At 40.4% G+C, this 23,478-nt stretch overlaps 1 protein-coding gene and 1 long non-coding RNA gene across 2 annotated transcripts; one reads left to right on the forward strand and one right to left on the reverse strand.

Annotated features, from left to right (window-relative positions):
* Nucleotides 1–9,074: 9,074 nt before the first annotated feature.
* Nucleotides 9,075–21,181, reverse strand: LOC121977563. The gene is made up of 4 exons (XR_006110933.1): nucleotides 21,037–21,181; nucleotides 20,807–20,962; nucleotides 20,631–20,709; nucleotides 9,075–9,664 (listed from the first exon to the last, which is right to left on the reverse strand). It is a non-coding gene; the product is annotated as an uncharacterized LOC121977563 (long non-coding RNA).
* Nucleotides 21,182–22,160: 979 nt separating this feature from the next.
* Nucleotides 22,161–23,261, forward strand: LOC121977564. The gene is made up of 3 exons (XM_042530065.1): nucleotides 22,161–22,457; nucleotides 22,626–22,726; nucleotides 22,807–23,261. The coding sequence occupies exons 1-3, from the start codon at nucleotides 22,360–22,362 to the stop codon at nucleotides 23,220–23,222; spliced, it is 615 nt and encodes a 204-aa protein (XP_042385999.1). The 5' UTR covers nucleotides 22,161–22,359; the 3' UTR covers nucleotides 23,223–23,261.
* The last annotated feature ends 217 nt before the right edge of the window (nucleotides 23,262–23,478 follow it).

A 23,478-nucleotide genomic window follows, 5' to 3' on the forward strand; every position in this document is an offset into this window, starting at 1 on the left:
GAGTTGTGGTTACAGACTTGATTCAGGGTTTCTCCGAGTTAGACCTTGAGGAGAAGTGACAGACAGAGCAGGGTATTATTGTTACCATGGTTACTCAGTCGTCGATCAGGACGAGGATCCGAGAGGCCCTAGCCGGTGATCAGCATTTTGCAGTTTATTGGCAGCCGGATAGTTTCCGGGCAGCAGACCGAGTTTACCCGAGATGAAGCGGTGATTATATATTTCCGAGGTCGCTTATGCGTACCTCCATTTCACCCGGTCAGGGAGGAGTTACTTCAGGAGGCTCATCACTCATGATTTGCTATCCACCCAGGCAGTACCCGTATGTACCACGATTTGAGGTGTTCCTATTGGTTGAACGACATGAAGGAAGACATCGCGGATTTTGTAGCTAGATGTCTTGTAGGTCAGCAGGTGAGGGCTGAGTACTAGAGACCTTTCGGATTTCTACCGAGGGTTCCTGTTCCTGAGTGGAAATGGGAACAAATTACCATGGACTTTGTGGTGGGTTTGCCGAGGACACGACGAGGCCATGACACGATTTGGGTAATCGTCGATCGATTTACCAAATCTGCGCACTTCTTAGCGATCCGGAAGACTGATTCTCTGGATCGATTGATAGATCTGCATTGCCGAGAGATCATCGGATTACATGGTGTTCCTTTGAGTATTATTTCGGATAGAGCCCCCGGTTCACGTCTCGTTTCTGTTAGAGTCTGCAGCAGGCCTTGGGGCACTCAGCTCCGATTCAGTACAGCTTTCCATCTGCAGACAGATGGACAGTCAGAGTAGACCATTCAGACTCTAGGTGATATGCTGAGATTGTGTGTATTGGATTTCGGAGGCAGTTGGGAGGACCATCTGCCATTGGTAGAGTTCGCCTACAACAATAGCTTTCTTCCGGCTATCCGGATGGCACCATTTGAAGCGTTGTATTGTAGGTCTTGTCGGACACCCACCCTCTGGGATGAGATTGGGGAGGCCGAGTTGTTGGGACCTCATAGAGCTCAGCAGAACAAAGAGTTGGTCCGTACTATCAGACAGAGGATGTGGCGCAGGAAAGCCAGAAGAGTTATGCTGATCGGAGACTTAGACTCTTAGAGTTCTCCATTTGCGACCATGTATTTCTGCGAGTTTCACCCACGAATGGGGTGGAGAGATTTGACCTCAGAGGTGAGCTAGTTCCGCGATACATTGGCTCTTTCCAAATCTTGGAGAGGATTGGAGCAGTAGCTTTCAGGCCGGCACTACCATTGTTCCGGACAGACGTACACGACGTATTCCACGTATCTATGTTGAGGAGATACATACCCAACCCGACACATGTACTGACAGATATCTCAATTTCCGTTCAGCCTGACGTCACTTATGAGGAGATTCTGGTACGGATTCAGGATCGGAAAGATCGTCAGTTGAGGAACAAGACTATCCGGCTGGTTAAAGTCGGATGACAACATCATTCGGACGGGGAGGCTACTTGGGAGCTCGAGGATACTATCCGAGCTCGATACCCCCATCTTTTCACTTGAGGTATGTAATTCAGTTTACCGTTCAACATTTATACTTTCTATCTGTTGTTAGTACTTGCTGAAGGTAGATAACAAAATTTGGGGACCAAATATTTATTAGTGGGGGAAAATGTAAAATACCGAAAATAGGCGAATATTAATAAGGAAAATTTCCATAATTTTTAGAAATTTTTCGAGAATTTTTCGGAGCTCGTATGGACGGGTTAACGGGGATAAGAACGGGGCCCGGGAAAACCTGTTTAGGCTACCCATTTAAGCGAGGAAATGTTAATTTAAATATTTCCTTTTTATTTCTTTTATTTTCTTTTTCTCCGTTTCTTTCTCTCCCGCGTGGCCGCGAGCCCTACCCGACGGTGGTTCCACCATTTCCCCTCGCGATTTAACCTTCGGCCAAGTCTCTCCCAACCTTCTTCTTCTCTTCTTTTGAGTGTCGACGCCGCCTTTCTTCTTCTTCTCAACACTGCCGACTTCTGCCCGAGCCCTCTTCTCTCTCGTCTTTGCCGAGCCGCCCTTTCCTTGTGCCTTTTCCCCTTCCTCGCGTGCCCTAGCCGACGCCGTCTCCCCGACCCTAGATCGTTTTGCTCACACCCGACGGCGCCGCTCGCCACATCTCTTCATCAGTCGCCGCGCCCTAGATTTGTTTCGCCGGACTCTTCCCTCTGTGCTACCACCACCTTCTCCGATTGTAGACCAGTGCTGAGCTTTATGCTTCATTAATTGTGCCAAGCTGTGCCCTAGCCGGATCTTGGAGGTAAGCAACGTAACCTGTGGGTTGTTGAGATGTTGTGTGATCGATTCATATTTTTCCCTTGCTCACCAGAGGCATGGATTGTTGAGGAAATCGGGTGGTGGAGTCTTCTTCCGGCAGCAACCATCTATGGTTGAGGAATCAATGGAAAGTGGACTGTTGATTTCCTCTAGACCTTACGGGAGGAAGATTCCAGCAGGGAAGCTTGTTTCCAGTGGTGTTGTCTTGGTTCCGGCAACACTTCTTTGGCTGCGGATCAATAGCAGAGATCTATGATTGAGGTAAGGAGTAGGATAATTGATTCATGTTGTTGATGAATTAGGTATGTATTGAATTAGGGCTAAATCAGGTAAGATACTATGATTGGTTATTTTATTGCAAGCCCTAATTCGAATGAATTAATTATAATTGATTGAGGAGTTAAATGATCCAATTAGGATTTATAATTGGAATTGGATTTATGTTAGCTTCTCGAGGATTTGATTTAGCTAATTAAATTGTATTTAATTAGCTAAATCTGTATACTATGTATTACAGGACTGTGACGCGAGATGAGCAACTCGACGTTGGATTTAGATCAGATACGACCCTTCTTATTACAGGCGGGTACCTTGACTTATCTTTGATTAAGTCATGCTGATATGTTTAGTAGGTTATAACCTATAGTAATGATTATGTTCGTTTTTGTTTCGGTTGGTCACTACCTAATCTGTTACATGCTTGTTTGCTCGCTTGTTATGCATTTATTTTTAGTACCCACATGATTTTTATATATATTCATATGGTAGTGACATACCATGTCTTATTGTGATCAGGACCTAGGTTTTTGATACTGTATCTGATTTGTGTACCTTAGGTCTTCTGATTTGACCATCGATACTACGGTACAAATTTTATATATATGGATATTGTTATGTTGATCAGGTTATTTTCATGCTTAGTGTCATGCATCATCTCGCATGATTGCATGCTGCGTGATAGTCTGCTCCATTATTGTCGAGCACATCGCCAGTTACATGTATCCGTACACACCATCACTCATGGGTTAGTGATATATCAGACAGGTGTGTGATAGTTCTGCTGTTTGGCTCCATTGGTCTAGTGACTCAGCGTGGTAGCCGGCAGACAGTTCTGCTCTGTTTGGCTCCACTGGTTTAGTGCAGCAGCGTGGTAGCCGGCAGGCGGTTGAACTCTGTTTGGCTACGTTGGTCCGCTCATGGGTAATGTGACGCAGCGTGGTAGCCGACAAAGATTTCCTCCCCGTCATCGTGTACCGGGAGATGAGAGCATTGAGCTCCCCCATTTATGATTTGGGGTAGGAGTATGTGTGTACTCCGACAGCATCCCGTCCACTCGGTCACTCATCAGGAGCAGTGACGGCAGAGTGCACGGTTGTCACAGCCCTACCCACTCGGTTTCACCATTGTGTGTGGGATGACTGACTGGCGTCAGGGGTGACCATGTCATTGGGATCATATGCATTTACTGATTGTGATTGTTGCACTTATATGCTGCATTTGTATGAATGCATATGTTTGACATGCATACAGGATTTATGACATTCTCGGTCTGACGACCTAACTATTCTGATAGGAGACCCTGGTGAGTATAGTTCTCTTCAGCCCTTTCTGTTCTGTATTACCAGCTTTTGTCTATGAGACAGTACTCCATAGTTATTACTGTCTGTTATATCTTACTATTCATGTCAACTGGTATTCGCTGAGTTGTTGAACTCACCCCGTGGACACTATCTTTTTCAGGTATCAGGTTGTTATGATGTCGCTTGGAGTATCCTGTCTGCTGGTCCCCACATCACATCAGAAGACTTAACGGTTTCACTTATGTTTTGTTTGTTTATGTATCAGTTTGTTTAGCTCTGTACTCCGATTTTGTTTCTGGAGTGTTGATGTTGTTATGTGGTATTTTGTATTGGTTGTTGGTTGTGTAAGCCTAGCCGGCTAGCAGTTTTGGGTTTTGGTTTGTATTTAGTATCGGTTATTTTTCGTTGTTTTTCGATTTTAGTACAGTCGAGTGGGCTGCTTTACATATAACTGCGTGGTTGTGTGTATATTCCAGCCGCATGTGGCTGATGTATATTGTGCATGTAGAAAAGTTTCAGATTGTCCGCCGTACAGGGGAGGTGCTGCCGAAATTTCTTCGTATAGGGACTCCACCGGGGCGTGACACTAATTGTTCACAAGCTGCTTATATAAAAGATCTTGAGGATAAGCTTAATGAGAAGGAAGAAGAAAATAGTAACCTTAAGAGTCATATGGATGGAATTGAAAGTAGATTAGCCAAAATCAAGAATGAAAACCAACCAACTTCAGATGCACCTACAATGTATGGTGAATGTGAGATTAATACTTGTGATGTATTTTTGGATGACTAGTGTTGATTAACAGATGACATCATTTTTAGATGACTAATGTTGTAATTATTATTTAATACTTCTATTTTTAGATTTGGACATTTAATTGTTCTACTATATCTTTATTTTAATTGATTTTTCTATTTATATTTTATAGATGACGCCCTGATGGAAATTAATAGGCTGTCTTAATCGAATGTCGTGCTCCAAAGAAGAATTCAAGCATGAATCAATTATGAAACTATATAGTACATGATAATTTGAAGCTACTATCAAGTCATCACCATTTATAGTCCTCAAATATTTTTGTACTCTAAGGAACTCATATTTTGAAACAAATTACAATTTTATATATTTGGAACTCATGCTTATATGAAATTTTTTGTTAACAGCAATTGTGTTTATTAGTAATGCCATCTATGGAAAATTGATATTAAAATTATTTTTGAAACATCCTGTGTTCAACCCTCAAGTTTTTTTTTTTTTTTTGCAACCCTCTCGACCTCTGCTATGTAGATAACCGTAGTGCAACACCATCATAATGATTTATCTTATCCAATGTAAATGATATCATCCTAATCGGAGTTTAACAAGAGTAACAATGAATTCTCAAAGCTCTCCCTATACTAATGAAGAACCTCTCACAATGGAACGAGTATACTTTGCACTCCTATACGTCTGGACAGTGTCGTGCGTCCATCTCGCCTCCTCGCCTACTCCGTCCGCATCTTCCTAGTAGACGTCCTCACCTGTAACGTAAATGGGGTGAGTCTATGACCCAGCAAGTACAAACCAATATGAATATGAAGATATCCATAATGTAATAGAAATAGCAACTAGAAGCCTTTAAAAGAAACCATAACATAGCCCAAGTATGATATATGAAAGATATAACATGCAACGATGATCCTATGTAGCTAATAAGGTGAATATGTCACATATCCGGTAACCACATTTAGAGCCAGTCAACAGTCCCATGAACCTAGAGGCGTTCCTACTAGAGAACATGCATTCAGTTATATTGCCGAAGCTAACAATAAATTACCAGTCAAGTTTGGATGGGCCCTCCCCGGAGCTCATCCCGGGTCACCCACCCCGTACTGCTACCACATATGCTCATATTCATCCTTCTAGCTACATAGATACTATATTTTAATAAATTCCAGCCATTCATTTCATAGCATCTTCCAGTCAATTCTTTCATATCCATCCTCATAACAGTTGTATAGTTCATTCATTCATTAAACAGTTAAATTCACAAAAATCCTATCAGATCCAAATACATGCATAGGTAGACGAGCTACTAAAACAAAATTCATCTTTGCATAATAAAAACTATAGAATAGTTCACAGATATTATAAACTAACAGGGAAACTTGCCCTACTGCAACATAATATAATTAGAAGCAACCAAATCCATCCAAATTCAGAATTTCAAAGTTATCGGAACCATATAAGAACAACTCAAAATCGACACATCACACTCTATATTTATCCAGAATTCGGACAACCACTAAAGCATCATAACCAACTCACATTAACATTATTCCATAGGCAAATAGCTAAAAATAGCAAATCAAACTGTATTCATAATATCTTGTAACAGTTTCAAAACTATTTCAATAACAAGAGCATATAAGAACTTAAATCCTATTGCTTCACACAAAAACCTCACTTCATCGTGAGGGTTTTTCAACCCTCCAAAACTAAATCAGTCAACTATTCTTTTATAATAAACAATCAAAAAACCAAGCCAATAAAGACAACACAGCAACGATTGCAATCTCAAACGCCAAAACCGCAACTGGATATCGAACTCCATCACAAAACAAATCCCTAGCTTACTATATGTCTGAAGGAAAAGAAATCTGCAACATTTCAATAAGGCAGAATCTGTAGCAAAGATGAAATGGCTTCGATCAAACGCCCGAAATGACCCAACCCAATTCCATATCTCTAAGGAAAATTTCGAGATAAACCAAGAACAATACAAAGGAATCACACCCCTTATCCTTCCCCAAAACAGAACATTCTCAACTAAGCACCACACAAGACCAATGATATTCAATTAAATCCGTGCAAATTTCCCAGCAATTTATAAAACTCGAGCAATAACTACTACAATCGATTATTGCTTGACAACTGAAAATCATCACAGAACTCAAACGTATAGTAAGTCCAAGAAATCACCAAACGTGCACTAAAAACCCTTGCCTAAAACCTTGGAAATCCACAACAAAACGGAATCTATACATAAACTCACAACTGACTTGAGTAAGAAACCATGATCGAAATCAACAAAAACTTAATTCAGAACACACTGCACCAAACATGAACTGGCCAAAGTCAACAGAACTACAAACGACTCACGTTACAGACCTCTCAATTAATTCCCAAAATCTGCAACTAAATGAGAAGCATAACAACAAATACAACCATACACAAGCACACACAGTGACATCAATTTGACTCCAAATTTCGAACTTGATCGGTGATTCCAAAACCACAAAAATATCGTCGTCCAAAATCCAAGACTCCAGACTATCAACAATTCAAGCAACCCGAGCCATGCAACAGAGAGATGAATCAGACACCATTACATGTAGTCAAAACCATCACAGAACCGTGTTTAAAACTTCGTCACCAAGCCCAATCGAATCAAGAATCTCACAGGACTTCAAACCGAACTAAAAATTTGCAAGAAAACTTGAAACATAACTCAATCCACCAGTTGACATCTTAGTGATGCATTTATACAAACATGTGTTACGCTGAAACTTGAAACCTCGTCAACCCAGAAAAATTCGCTTCCACACCCGATTGCAGCCCATTCATAAACCAGAAAGCCACGAGAAAGAACATTCCGAGGAAAACGACTCCAGCAAAACTGAATATACTAGCAAAAAAAATCCGGAAGCGCTGCGATTCAAATGAAAACATCAACAGGACATCAATCCGAGCACCAATCTACAGGGAGAAAACCAGTCAAGAACCATACCGCTGATTCACACCCATAGATGATCCTTTCACAACGTCTACATTCCTACCCCATACCTTACGGATCTCGCCAAATCATAAGGGTAAGTACTTGCCTTTCCTTGCTTTTCCCTTTTCCAGTGTTGCCTCTACGAATCCTCGCGCGATGATAGCGCCGTAGTGTGGTGGCGGTAGAAACCCATGTCCAGGCGCACTGCCCCTTGAGAACTATCTGCGCGAGGTGGCGCCTGGCCGGAACTCAGAGCCTGGCGGAGAGCTCAGTTGTCGGTGAGGTGCTCCGCTGATTTGGTGGAGCGACAGCGCCGAGAGAAACAACGATCGCGAGTGGAGATGGCATGATTCGGTGTGGTTCGCGTGATTAAGGCTACAGTGGACGGGGTTTTTTTATTAGCAAGTTATCTTGGCTTACTTTAGATATCTAAGCTCAATTTGTTCCCTTTATATATTTTCATCTACCTAACAATTCCATCCTTTAAAATATATTGTATAAGTTCCAAAAATTTCTAAAAATTATAGAATATTCTATAAATTAATCATTTAATTAACACTTGTGTGACGTTAGACACTTCTGTAAATAAACCCCTTAATTTGGCTCGTGGGTCCTTACAATTTTAAATTTCATCATGATTAAAAATATTTTTTAATGAGGGTAATTAATGATTTAATGAGGGATAGTTTTATTATTAGATTAATTTTAAGTGAGGGATAAATGATGATATAATGAGAAGATATAATGTCATTAAAATAGTATTTAATGAGAAGTAAATGGTAGTATAATGAAACTTTTTTTTTGTCATTAAAATTAATTTTAATGACGGTATAACCCCATCACTAAAAATATTACAATAATAATGATGGAATGTCTTTACTGTCATTAATTACCTTTACCTAAGAGAGCAGTAAGAAAGGTCCATGACGTACAAATTTCCTTCATTATAATTATTTGATGACGAGTTTTGAATATTTAATGATGACATTTTTCATCATTGTAAATCTATTTTCTTGTAGTGGTGATCAAGTAGCTGATATATTGACAAAGCCTCTAAAAGAAAAAAACCTTCCAATACCTAAGGAATTTGTTGAGAGTTCAAAAAAGAACAAGTTTAAGGGGGACAGATGTTGGCATATAAACTTATTCCAAAGATAAATTGACTTTTTCAAATGCAAAAACAATGCCAAGAACAACTTGACTTCATCAACTATACAAGGAAGTTGTCAAAATCAATTTGACTTCATATGATTTTTCATCAACTAGCAAAGTTCAATTATCGTACTAAGTTCAATGAAACTCTATATGACAAGAGTCATTAGTATAGAAAAAAATAAAATATAATTGTCTTATGTTTAATGATGTGATGTAATTGTAGAAGAATGTAAAAGCATGAATCTTTGTGTATAAATAGAGACCTTGTATGATGATAAAACATGTAGTAGTAAACATTTATTTTCATTAAGTCTTTCTTCCATCCTTATACTTTGTTACAAAGTCTCTCCTACATTCTTATTTCGTTATTCTAGTTCCACCAAAATTCCAACAAAGGAGACTTAAAGTAATGCTTTTGGACAACAATTTTCCCTCTTGACATATTATCCACTGTACTTCTTGTCACGCCTTGGGGAAGTACCTCCCGAAAAATTTCGGCAGCACCTCCCCTGTACCGGTGACAATCTGAAACTCTCATACATGCAAAAATACGTCAGCCACATGCGGCTGGGATATATATGCATAAAAATAACCACAACCACGCAGTTGAATATGTAGCTCACACGGCTATATCAAAAGCACAGCGGAAAACGAATATGAACCCACAAAAATCGAAAAGTCCACAAAAACACACCACAGGTATAAGTCCACAATACACGTATCAAGACATAGTATGATATGACAACATCAAATCCACGAAGCATAAAATGCTAATAGTAAAAGACTAAAAACCGATAAGAAGCCTCGGATGTAACGCGGAAAGTGGGACCGGCTGGCAGCACACTCCAAGAAACTCCATGTCATCTACCTACTACCTGAAAATATAACAGTATAGACGGGGTGGTGAGTACAAAGAACTCAGCAGGTAAGAACAGAATAAAGCATGGTAGGTACAACAACATAAGAATCAAGGGATACAGTCTCCATCATAAGAATAGAATCATGCTATCTAAACATAACACATCTAGCCATATCTAATACAATGACTATACATAAACATACCTGACACAGTAGATGCACATACTAGACTAGAATCAATACCATGATACCAAAATCAGGGAACTCACTGGACTAGCAACAGATCTACTCGAGACACCTGTACAAATATAGATACGGCTGCATATACATGTAAAATAGATGACATGTATGTAGTATGACACCCAAATGCAACATACATAGCGCAAACAAATGCAACAGCACACAATCACATGCAACTAATATCTACTAGGCATGTATGCGAGAATATCTCCCCAGATGCACCGTGCATCCTATGCAAAAGTGCATGCATGCTCCATGGTCACCCCCGCAACCTCTCTAGACACCACGACCCCTGTATGGCCGAGAGGCTTGGGTTTGTGACAAACCGTACTAGCCTCCAGTACAAGCTCCGCTATAGGCGGCCGAAGCGAACGGTCAGCTAAGTAGTTATATAACTACACAGCTAAGGGTCCCTGACCACTCACAACTCAAGCCCTCTGACTACTGTACCCTCAAGACCTACTACTCGAGAGTGGTCGAGGCTGACAGAGTATAATCACTGAATGGCTGAGCAAGCGTGACAGGACTAGCTCCACTCCTATCTACCACTCTCCAAAAGTGGCTGAATAGACAGCTATAAACAATTGACGACCCCCTCACCACAAGGGAGGCATTAGTCATCAGTATGCAATGAATGATGACATGATGTGAATAGTCACAATATAGATACCATCATCCATCGTGTACCCCAAAACCCCCAATAACCACCACAAACGTATATACATACTCCAACACACAACATGGTCAACAACCTACACAAGCCCAATACCCCATACCCGTCACATGTACACTCAACATCAATATGCATGGTAAATACGCTAATCACACCAACCAGATAACTTTATAACACCAACTCTACATATGCACATGCACAGAGTTCCGATATCAAAGGTGAGACTGTATTGGGTTAAACTAGATCATATCAAAGATCAAGTAGAAAGAGACAAGCAGGAATAAAATCAATATACAGATTTAAGGTAATGCAACCTAAGCATCCGAAAATAACCATGCTTTATAGTTCAAAGAACTAAATAGGGGATAAGGAAGAAATGTTAGTTAGAGCCCTAGAGCCAATCATTTGATGATTGTATGGACTCATTGTATCATATTCTTGTATATTAATAAAGGCATTTGGATTTTGGTTATTATACTTACTTGTATTGGTGCCAAATAAACTAAGTATAATAATGTCCTTGAGTAGATGGTTCTCACCTATATCAATCGGTTAGTTGAATCGATAGTAAGATGATATAGGGAACACTACTCTTAATCATTCCTAGTCAAGTATTAACATTCAGGGACAATGTTAATGCAATAAGACTAGCATGTAGGTCAACTCGATGACTTGATCTCACAAGTCATGGATATAGAGATATCAAGTTGACACATGGGTATACATTAGAGAATGTATACTGAATGACCCGCCATGAGAAAGTATCATGGATCGTTATATGAGTGTCATATACTTTCTCATGTGGCTATTAGTAAGACTACTAGTCCTTAGACCTAAAGCCACCATAGATCCCTACATAAGGAGTTATGTACTTTAGTTTCGTCAAACGTCACCCGTAACTGGGTGGACTATAAAGGCGATTACTGGGTATATAACAAATTATGCGGAGGGATGTGAGTGATGTAGATGGGATCTATCCCTCCTATATGACGGGAGTGACATCGGTATTCTTGATAGAGTGAGACCACGAAGTGCATGGCCATGCCCAAATGAGTCAATATAGGATATTGAGCTCATTTGATTTAGTGTGTCTACTTGGAGTTCAAGATTTAGATTGATTAGAGGATGACACGGTTTATGCCTCATAATAATCAATCTAGATGTCTAGGATAGAAGGACACTTGTCATATATTGTGAGGAGTCACAATTAGTAGTCACAAGGTGATGTCGAATCTCGATATTCTTGTAACTTGGGCAATAATGATGTGTTGCTAGATACCGCTCATTACTTATGCTCCTAAATGGGTTTAGGGCATTGCCAACGTTATAAGAACCTATAGGGTCACACACTTAGGACAATTAGATGGAGATTAGGTTCATATGATGAACCAAGAGGATTAGATTCATTTGATGAATCAAATTGGATTAAGAGTAATCCAAATTGGGCTAACTTGAGTTCGACTCAAGTTGATTCATGTGTTCAATGAGTCTAATTTAGATTTTGACTCATTGAATCAATTTAATTAAATGAATTAGATTCATTATATTAAGTTGACTTGAATCAAATGGTTGGATTCGATCAACCATGGAAGAGATTTGGTCAAGTTTGACTTCACTTGAGAGGAAAATTAAAAGTCAAGTTAGACTTGACTTTATGCCACCTCATTGGTGAGTTGGCATTGAAGTGGACCAATGATGTTACTCCACATCATCATGGGTGCCACCTCTTGGAAGTTACAAAGCAATTTTCTTAATAACTTCACATTAATTGCATTTAATGGGGAGTTACACTATGGGAAGTGGCCGACCACTTTTGGTTTTGAATGGGAATTCATTTTTCATTCAAGTGTGGATCTTCTTCCTTCTTCCTCTCAAGCTCTCCCTCTCCTCCTCAACTTGGCCTAACCAAACATAGGTGCTAGCATACCTTTTGTGTGGTTTTCTCCACCTATGTGTTCGTGTGGATACTTCTAGAGGGGTATCTATCTTGATACTCTCGAGATCCGGCGTTTTGGACGAGCGAGAATTTTGCGAGGGCACGCTTCAAAGGTAAAAGCTCTCAACACATAGATCTAGGAGTAGATCTAAAGTTTTTGAAACTCGTACTTGTATTTCATTCGATTTTTCCTTGCACGGATCTACGACTTTGGGTGATTCGGGGTTTCCGCGATGCGAAAAGCGGTTTTCGCGGCCCGAAAAACCCAACAGTGGTATCAGAGCCACGTGCAAGGCGAGTACGAGTTTGTTTTTTGGTTTTATGAAAACTAAAGTTTCTGTAATTTTCTGTAAAATTATGATTTTTGGGTTTTTATGAGTATTTTTCTCGAGTAATAGAAGCACAAGTGTTTAGTCGCTTGTAGGCTTCGACTACCGGAAAGATTTTTCCAAAACGGCTTCGTTTCGCCCCAAAATTTTTTGGGACAGCGGGCTTGGGTGCCATTAGATCACTTAGGAGCAACTCGCGATGGTTAGATCATGGGTAGGGGTACTGCCCCTAACCCCGCAAGGGGATTTGCTCCGCGATTGCACCCGAAATCGCTAAAAACGAACCCGCCGGGAAGATTTTTCCGAAACGGCAATGTCTCGGCCCAAATCGTTTTGGGACAGCGGGATTAGGCGCTGTTAGATCGCAAAGGAACCCTCGCGATGGCTAGATCGTGGGTAGGGGCGATGCCCCTGGCCCCGCAAGGGGATCCGTTCCGCGATTGCGCCCGATACCGCTAAACGGGTCCGCCGGGAAATTTTACTCGTAAAAATTGTAAAAAATATTTTTAAAATTACAGAAAATTATGAAAAATATATAATTTTGAATTATATATTAAATTTTGTGATATTCATGGCCTAAAAACCCAATGTGATTGAATTGTGTTGTAATTCATAATACGGCATGCGTGCCGTTATGTGTTTGCGAGTGTTGTATTATATTCGCGACCTGCGCGTCGTGCCTTCTCTTATATTCTTGTTGTAAATTAGTTAGACTCGAATGTAACTCGAGTTTCAAATTGTAATGTACAAATTGGAGCGGTGGAGGGTCCACACGAGACGGAGTTCCGAGGCGGGCACGAGCAACACAAGGTGGTCAAAGGGAGGAGCTTGGAGAAGCTGTTGACCCTAGGTTGACCATTCGATCTTCTCATTGGCTTGAGAAGATCATAGTGGGGCCATGACTAAATCACAAATAGATTAATTAGTTAATTGCTTATGTATATGATGCATGTCTAATAAGTAATTAATTAATTAGTGCCTTACGATTAGATTAGATCTAAGTCGTGCACATGATGCACCCTTGCGATTAGATTAGATCTAAGTCGCGCACAAGATGCATCCATTTCGATTAGATTAGATCTCGATCGAACCAACTCTAAATGCCTAACTGTGCCGTGATACCTATCACTACCTCGATCACATGTATTGTTGAATCTACCAAAGCAGAGCAATACATATTATCTTGGTAGGGTACGGAGGGACAATCTTGGTCCCGCCTATCAATGCATGGGTAAATACAAACTCAATTAGATTGAGTATTCCTAGTTGCTCGGTTAGATCGAGTTAACTATAGGCATTCTTCCAACGGTTGGAAAAGATAGGTCAAAATCACATCTATATTAACTCTCGGGCGTATTAGCCAAAGCTAACTCGAGTTTTAATATAAATGCGGATATTAATTTTATAAACAAGAGTTGCATAGAGATGTAATTGGTAATCGTTACCTACCGATCATACTAAGCCTTGGGCGTATTAGCCAAAGCTAACTCAAGAGTTAGTATGATGTGGATCTTGTCCCATAAGAATTATAGAATTCAGTGGGAGCATCATTTAATTAAAGGCCTAATTAAATGATTTTAAAAGAATATGATATTTATTTCTGCTTTTATTCTGTTATAGATAACCATGACGTCAAATACGAACACCTTCTCCCTGCGATCTGTCATTGAGAAGGACAAGCTCAACGGAGCAAACTTCCTGGACGGGTATAGGAACCTGAGAATAGTTCTCACTCAGGAACGTAAACTGTAAGCCCATTCCGAGGCTCCTCTTGCCAATGCCCCACGTGACAAAGATGCTTACAAGAAGCATCAAGATGACGCATTATGTGTCATGTCTAATGCTCATGACCATGAACTACGAGCTTGAAGCAACACGAGTTAATGGGCGCTACGATATGGTTGAACATCTTCGTCAAGCTGTATCAAGGTCAAGCGAGGCATGAGAGATTTGAGATCTCAAAGGCACTGTTTCAGTGCAAGATGGCTCCCGTAGGCCCATATGTACTCATAATGATTGGGTACATAGAGAACCTACAAAGGTTGGGGTTCCCTCTTGGCCAAGAGTTGGTGACCCGATCTTGCAATCCTTGCCGGATAGCTACAATCAATTCGTTCTAAACTACAATATGAGCGAGATTGACAAGTCACTGCCAGTGCTCAATATGTTGAGAACTCTGAGCTAAACCTTAAGAAGGCTAAGCCCAACACTGTTCGATGGTTCGAAACATAAGGGCAAGGGCAAGCCCAAGGGAAGAAAGTCCCAAGCCAAGGGCAAGGCAAGGCACTAAGCCGAAAGGAGGGTCGCCAAGGATGCTACCTGCTCCCCGGGCACTGGAAGAGGAATTGCAAGGTATACTTGGAGGATCTTAAGAAGAAGCAAGTGAGACTTCACTGTATATATGTTATAGAAGTCAATCTATCTATTTCTACATCATGGGTATTAGATCTTGGATGTGCTTCTCACATTTGTCTTGATGTGCGAGAAATAGCGGGCATTGATAAAGGCGAGGTGGACCTACGGTAGGCAATGGAGCACGGTCTTCTTTATTCTTTGTAGGGACTTATTTTCTATCTCTGTCCTATGGGCTTGTATTAGAATTAGATGAATGTTGTTATGTGCCTGCTTTGACTAAGAACATTGTATCAATTTCTTTTTTAGACAAGAAAGGTTTCTCGTTTACAATAAAGAACAAATGTTGTTCCGTTTATTTAAACGATATGTTCTATTGTAGTGCACCTCTGATAAACGGACTCTACATTCTAGATCTTGAGAGCCCTATTTATAACATAAATACCAAGAAGTTCAAGTCAAATGACCTGAACCAAACTTATCTCTGGCACTGTTGCTTAGGTCATATAAATGACAAGCGCTTATCCCAGCTCCATAAGGATGGTTTGCTGGACTCATTTGATTTTGAATCATATAAGATATGCGAGTCATGCCTACGAGGTAAGATGACCAAGACTCCCTTTAGTGGGCACAGCGAGAGAGCGACTGATTTGTTAGGACTCATACATAGTGATGTATGTGGCCCTTTCAATGTCGCTGCTAGAGGCGGTTATAGGTACTTCATCACATTTACTGATGACTTCAGTAGATATGGTTATGTGTATTTGATGACGCATAAATCTGAATCCTTTGAAAAGTTCAAAGAATTCAATAATGAAGTACAGAACCAGCTTGGCAAGAGTATTAAGGTACTTCGATCAGATTCAATAATGGGGATATGCTCTAGACACGGCAGCTTTCATTCTCAACCGAGTTCCATCCAAGGCCGTGATAAAGACACCATATAGGATATGGACTGGGAGAGATGCCCAGGTGTCTTTCATGAGGATTTGGGCTGTGAGCCTTACGTACGACGTCAAGTCTCAGACAAATAGGACCCAAATCCGACAAGTGTTATTTCATCGGATATCCCAAGGAAACTAAGGGATATTACTTCTACATTCCCATTCAACACAAGGTAGTTGTGGCAAAGACTGGGGTCTTTCTAGAAAGGGACTTTGTTTCTAGAAAGACTAGTGGGAGCGCGTTCGATCTTGAATAAGTTTAAGATGCAAACAATAGCACTGATGCCTCGATGGAAATTGAACTGGAACCATAAAGTTTTGTGGATGATGTTGTTCCACAAGGAGTTGAGGAACAACAACCGGTTCAAGTAGACATACCTCTTCGCAGGTCTGATAGGGTACGTCGTCAGCCTGAGAGATACTCATTTCTCTTGTTTGACCATGATGACGTTATGCTCATAGAGGATGAGCCTACCACCTATCAGGAAGCTGTGATGAGACCAGATTCCGAGAAATGGCTAGAGGCCATGAGATCCAAAATGGAATCCATGTACACCAACCAAGTATGGACTTTGGTTGATCCACCTGAAGGGGTAAAACCCATTGGGTGTAAGTGGGTCTTTAAGAGAAAGACTGATATGGATGGACTTATTTATAAGGGTCGCTTAGTAGCTAAAGGTTTCAAACAGATTCATGGTATTGACTATGATGAAACCTTTTCTCCAGTAGCGATGTTTAAGTCCATTCGGATCATGTTTGCTATTGTAGCCTACCATGACTATGAGATATGGCAGATGGATGTCAAAACCACGTTTCTAAATGGAAACCTGCTCGAGGATGTGTACATGACACAACCTGAGGGTTTTGTAGATCCACAGCATACTAGCAGAGTATGCAAGCTGCATAGGTCCATTTATGGACTAAAGCAAGCTTCTCGGAGTTGGAATCTTCGATTCGATGATGCAATCAAATAGTTTGGTTTCATCAAGAACGAAGATGAGCCTTGTGTCTACAAGAAGGTTGTAGGGGATATAGTTGTCTTCCTCATATTGTATGTGGATGACATATTACTCATTGGGAAGGACATCCCTATACTTCAGTCTGTCAAGACCTGGCTAGGGAGTTGCTTCTCAATGAAGGACTTAGGTGAGGCATCCCGCATTCTAGGGATACAGATCTATAGGGATAGATCTAAGAGATTGCTTGGCCTAAGTCAGAGTACATATATTGACAAGGTACTCCTTCAGTTTGCCATGCAGAACTCCAAGAAGGGATTTCTGCCAATGTCACATGGCGTGAGTCTTTCGAAGACTCAAGGTCCCTCTTCTAGAGAGGAGAGAGACCGCATGGATCAGATCCCTTATGCCTCAGCCATATGATCGATCATGTATGCCATGTTATGGACTCGACCTTATGTCTCGTATGCTTTGAGTATGACGAGCAGATACCAGTAAGATCCAGGTGAAAGTCACTGGATAGCGGTCAAGAATATTCTTAAGTACTTAAGAAGGACTAAAGAATATTTCTTAATATATGGAGGCAATGATGAGCTAGCTATAAAGGGTTACAGTGATGCTAGCTTCCAGACCGACCAGGATGACTATAGATCGCAGTCGGGGTTCGTATTTTACATTAATGGTGGTACTGTCAACTGGAAGAGTTCGAAGCAGGATGCAGTAGCTGATTCTACAACAGAAGTCGAGTATATTGCTGCATCAGAGGCAACAAAGGAGGCAGTTTGGATCCGCAAGTTCATCACTGAACTTGGGGTGGTTCCTAGCATCGCTGACCCAGTTGAGCTCTATTGTGACAACAATGGAGCTATAGCACAGGCGAAGGAACCTCGCTCACACCAGCACATACTATGGCGCTTCCATCTCATTCGAGAGATTATCGATAGAGGAGATGTGAAGATTTGCAGAGTACCTATAGAGGCTCCCTTGACCAAGGCTTTGGCACAGAGAAAGCATGATGGTCACACTAGGTCATTAGGCCTTAGAGCCTATACTGATTGGCACTAGTGCTAGTGGGAGATTGTTAGTTAGAGCCCTAGAGCCAATCATTTGATGATTGTATGGACTCATTGTATCATATTCTTGTATATTAATAAAGGCATTTGGATTTTGGTTGTTATACTTACTTGTATTAGTGCCAAATAAACTAAGTATAATAATGTCCTTGAGTAGATGGTTCTCACCTATATCAATCGGTTAGTTGAACCGATAGTGAGATGATATAGGGAACACTACTCTAAATCATTCCTAGTCGAGTATTAACATTCAGGGACAATGTTAATGCAATAAGACTAGCATGTAGGTCAACTCGATGACTTGATCTCACAAGTCATGGATATAGAGATATCAAGTTGACACATGGGTATACATTAGAGAATGTATACTGAATGACCCGCCATGAGAAAGTATCATGGTTCGTTATATGAGTGTCATATACTTTCTCATGTGGCTATTAGTATGACTACTAGTCCTTAGACCTGAAGTCACCATAGATCCCTACATAAGGAGTTATGTACTTTAGTTTCGTTAAACGTCACCCGTAACTGGGTGGACTATAAAGGCGATTACTGGGTATGTAACAAATTATGCGGAGGGATGTGAGTGATGTAGATGGGATCTTTCCCTCCTATATGACGGGAGTGACATCGGTATTCTTGATAGAGTGAGACCACGAAGTGCATGGCCATGCCCAAATGAGTCAATATAGGATATTGAGCTCATTTGATTTAGTGTGTCTACTTGGAGTTCAAGATTTAGATTGATTAGAGGATGACACGGTCTATGCCTCATAATAATCAATCTAGATGTCTAGGATAGAAGGACACTTGTCATATATTGTGAGGAGTCACAATTAGTAGTCACAAGGTGATGTCAGATCTCAATATTCTTGTAACTTGGGTAGTAATGATGTGTTGCTAGATACCGCTCATTACTTATGCTCCTAAATGGGTTTAGGGCATTGCCAACGTTACAAGAACCTATAGGGTCACACACTTAGGACAATTAGATGGAGATTAGGTTCATATGATGAACCAAGAGGATTAGATTCATTTGATGAATCAAATTGGATTAAGAGTAATCCAAATTGGGCTAACTTGAGTTCGACTCAAGTTGATTCATGTGTTCAATGAATCTAATTTCGATTTTGACTCATTGAATCAATTTAATTAAATGAATTAGATTCATTATATTAAGTTGGCTTGAATCAAATGGTTGGATTCGATCAACCATGGAAGAGATTTGGTCAAGTTTGACTTGACTTGAGAGGAAGATTAAAAGTCAAGTTAGACTTGACTTTATGCCACCTCATTGGTGAGTTGGCATTGAAGTGGACCAATGATGTTACTCCACATCATCATGGGTGCCACCTCATGGAAGTTACAAAGTCATTTTCTTAATAACTTCACATTAATTGCATTTAATGGGGAGTTACACTATGGGAAGTGGCCGACCACTTTTGGTTTTGAATGGGAATTCATTTTTCATTCAAGTGTGGATCTTCTTCCTTCTTCCTCTCAAGCTCTCCCTCTCCTCCTCAACTTGGCCGAACCATACATAGGTGCTAGCACACCTTTTGTGTGGTTTTCTCCACCTACGTGTTCGTGTGGATACTTCTAGAGGGGTATCTATCTTGATACTCTCGAGATCTGGCGTTTTGGACGAGCGGGAATTTTGCGAGGGCACGCTTCAAAGGTAAAATCTCTCAACACATAGATCTAGGAGTAGATCTAAAGTTTTTGAAACTCGTACTTGTATTTCATTCGGTTTTTCCTTGCACGGATCTACGGCTTTGGGTGATTCGGGGTTTCCGCGACGCGAAAAGCGGTTTTCGCGGCCCGAAAAACCCAACAAGAAATACCCCCCTCCAGATATCTCGTATCAATAGGACCACCCCACGTCACGCTAGCACGTCGTCAATCAAGGTCCTGAATCACATATAAAATTTTATATCACTATATATATGCGTACACCAAAAATAAATAACCAACTTAAAGTATTTAGCTAACAGTGATTACTACCCCTTTCCACTGGTTAAGCTAAATTAAATTTCCATTAGATCCTCAATTATCCCTAATCCTTTCTTTACCACTTAACAAGAAGTGAACCTAAACCTCATGGAAATCCATTTCGGGTTTAGATACATCTACGTTTGCAATCCTCTGATTACAGCAAAACCTCAGCTCACTGTTAACTGCTCTCGATGCACACAATTCACAAAAATTCCATTAAACCACAGAACACTCAAAACTTCTAACACCCAACCAACCAATTCTTGTTGCTTCTGCCCTTTGATACAGCTTCCAGTATCACACAGGACCCAAAGCAGCTAAGGGTCGATCATGAGACAAAAACAAGAAGTTAACAGCACATCTAATCCCTACCAACAGAAACCTACCCACGTTAACCTCACTAATCGGATCAAGAACAGCAAGATAGTAAGGATTCAAAGATATGTTCACCACCATAATCTAGTAATAAAAGTTTCTCTCCTTACCTCTGCACCCTTCAATCACCGGAGGTAACCACAGAACCAAAGAAGAAGATGAACCGATAGAGCATGTGGAGGTCGGACCCTAAACACAGGTATTGTTCCTCATCAAGATCACTTGAATCAACACTAGAAGAAGAGCATCCAAAAGCTCGAATCCACAATCGGAATCAACCGCTTACCTCCACAAATCACGGCTAGGGCACGATCTGTGCTTGCAGACGAACAGGGGAAGGAGACAGTGGTCGTTATTTCACCAATTCGTTGACGCCGGCCAAATCCAATGTCGATATCCTCGATTCCCTTCCAACAGCCGGCGAAATCCACAGATCAAGGATCTGTCGCCGCTGTTCGCCAAGATCAGAAAAGGGAGAAGAAGTTCGGAAAGAAGTAGGGTTGAGATATAGCTAACCTTTTCCTTCCACACTCCAAGATTTGCTCCTCGCCGGCGACACCGAGAGAGGAAAGGGAAGAACCGGCGATCACTGAGGTAGGCATCGACGTCGGGGAGTTCGCGAGAGAGAGGAAGAGGCAGGAAAGAAAGTGAGTCGGGTCGAGTTTTTAGGGCACGGGTAAGGAATGAAGCCCTTTTAATAAGGAGCTTAGGGTTAGTGTTAAGGGAAATAAACCCTAATTACCTCCTCAATTAAACTCTCACTCGCACATATCTTAACAGACCCCCACTCCTATCCCCGCAAAACCAGTCATACGACCTCCGGAAAAATCCAGAAAAATTTCTATAATTTCCTAAAATTTTCATAAGGTTATTCCACGATAACCCTAAAAATAAAATCGCATATCTTACACTTCTGCTTCCTTGTACTGACGTGCTGCATATGTGCTTAAAGATCAATGACAACTCAAGCTCTTATAATTAAAATTTTAATAATAAACTAAAAAATAACTTTGAATTCCATGGAATTCTATTTTTATTTGATATGCATGTTTATTGAATTTCGGTTGATTGAGACTTTGTCGTGCTTGACCCAGTCGGCCTATTTCAATTCCATTGAGTTCAGACTGTGAGTTATGCAATAGGAGCAGGAAGGAAAAAAGCCCAATAACATAAAACTATCCATGCAGCGTCAACCGTCGATCCTTATGATTTAGAGAAACACTTCCGCTGCAACAAAATGGAATGGGAACCGTCTTCTTCCACTTCCCTCGCAAGAATCCATCCCTTCTCACAATTATTCCTTTTCTTTTTAACTACCTTCATTTCAGGACAAGAATAAGTATTCGACAAGATAAAACAAAGTATCACTCCATGGACTTTTTTCTTGTCTATACATGTGGTTCTTTTTTTTACTATTATACCTTGTGATTTATATGCTTTGCCTTTGCCTTTGCCTTTGCCTTTGTCTTTTTTTTTTTGTTTGTTCCCTTTGTTTGTTTATTGTATTTGGTATTTTAAATATTTCTGCAGTTCAACTCACTTTTTCCGAAATTTCCTATGCACAGCATATGATTTTGATGATCAGTAAATCCACTTGGTTTCTGAAATTTATATATTAGTAATCGATATAAATATATTAGTCTGTGTGATAATATAAATCGTGAGACATGAGAAATATGATTTTACGTTATTTAATTGTCAAAAAAAACAAAGTCTCTCTTTTTCTCTTCTGCAATTACTTAATTCAGCTCAGCTGTATTATGTTTTCTTGGTCATGATCAGGTTTTCGCGTTTCTATTGATCGAGCAAGAGGTAGATGTTTCGTTTACAAGGTGGTCAATGGGATCTGCCTTAAGCAAAGCAGCAAATGGTGTTGGGGCAGCACTTGGAAATGCTTTTGTCGCCCCTTTTAAGACCATATATGGTACCTCATGCGAGTAAGAATTTCTTTATTCTCTTTTTCCTGGGGAAAAAAGCAATTGTTTTATTGTTATTTTTATCAAAGTTATGACAATTTTTAGCAATATGGGGGCTTGCACAGCAATATTCATTATCTGCAACTCTTTATGTTGATTATTATTATTATTATTATTATTATTTTGCAGAGGAGTTTGTTCAGGAACATGGGACATAATCTGCTTCATTAAGCATTTATGTATCTCCAGTTTGCTAAGGCTATTGATGGTATCTGTTTTAGCCTGCATAAGTAAGAAACATTTTCATACAGATCGAAAACCTATAACCATATTTACCGTAATGCTTTACTTGATTTTTCACTCTCTTCAGCTCTGCTCTTTATCTACCTTCTCTTTAAAGTGGGAATGATCCAGTGCCTCTGTAGAAGCCTGTGCAAGATGACATGGGTCGCCTGTGCTTCGTACTGCACAGCACTCAAGGAGATGGCTAGCTTTCTCTGGCACAAACTAAAGAACACCAAACGTGTGTATCGATACCAATTCTCAAACATGGAAGAAAGCTTCAGTTCCAGCGACTACGATTCCTCAGAAGATCGACGAACAAGGAGGAGGAGGTTGACTGGGGAGAGGAGAAAGGAACGTATAAGAAAAACTTTGTGTCCTGTGGGACGCAGTTCCAAAGGGAGGAGAAGGAAGGAAAGTGGACATCAGGTGAGATTGAGAACGAGGGAGGTGTCAGTGCAGTTAAAGTCTGAAAGAAGGGGGAGGAGGTCCAGAGCAATTTAGTTGAGAAGTGTGATGTGCTGTTTTTTATTGAAATAAGTTCAGTGGAGAAATATAGCACACAATTCTATTGCATTATAATGCTAATTGTTTAATAAAGTTTGAAAATTGGGTGGGATCAGATATATATATAGAGGTAGAATAGACAAGAGTGTTTTTTTTATCCTATATATTTTAAAGAAAACTAGGTTAGTGGTACATTAAATTGTAAGTTTAGGAAAAAAAAAGTTTCTCATTTATAAAATCTCTCAAATCTTCA

This window comes from Zingiber officinale, chromosome 4B (assembly GCF_018446385.1).
Source record: "Zingiber officinale cultivar Zhangliang chromosome 4B, Zo_v1.1, whole genome shotgun sequence".
NCBI classification, from domain to species: domain Eukaryota; kingdom Viridiplantae; phylum Streptophyta; class Magnoliopsida; order Zingiberales; family Zingiberaceae; genus Zingiber; species Zingiber officinale.

Coding starts and splice junctions, on each gene's coding strand:
- LOC121977564 (XM_042530065.1), top strand. CDS start 22,360: ATGGGATCTGCCTTAAGCAAAGCAGCAAATGGTGTTGGGGCAGCACTT. Junction 22,458..22,625: donor ATATATGGTACCTCATGCGA/GTAAGAATTTCT, acceptor ATTATTTTGCAG/AGGAGTTTGTTCAGGAACAT. Junction 22,727..22,806: donor ATCTGTTTTAGCCTGCATAA/GTAAGAAACATT, acceptor CACTCTCTTCAG/CTCTGCTCTTTATCTACCTT.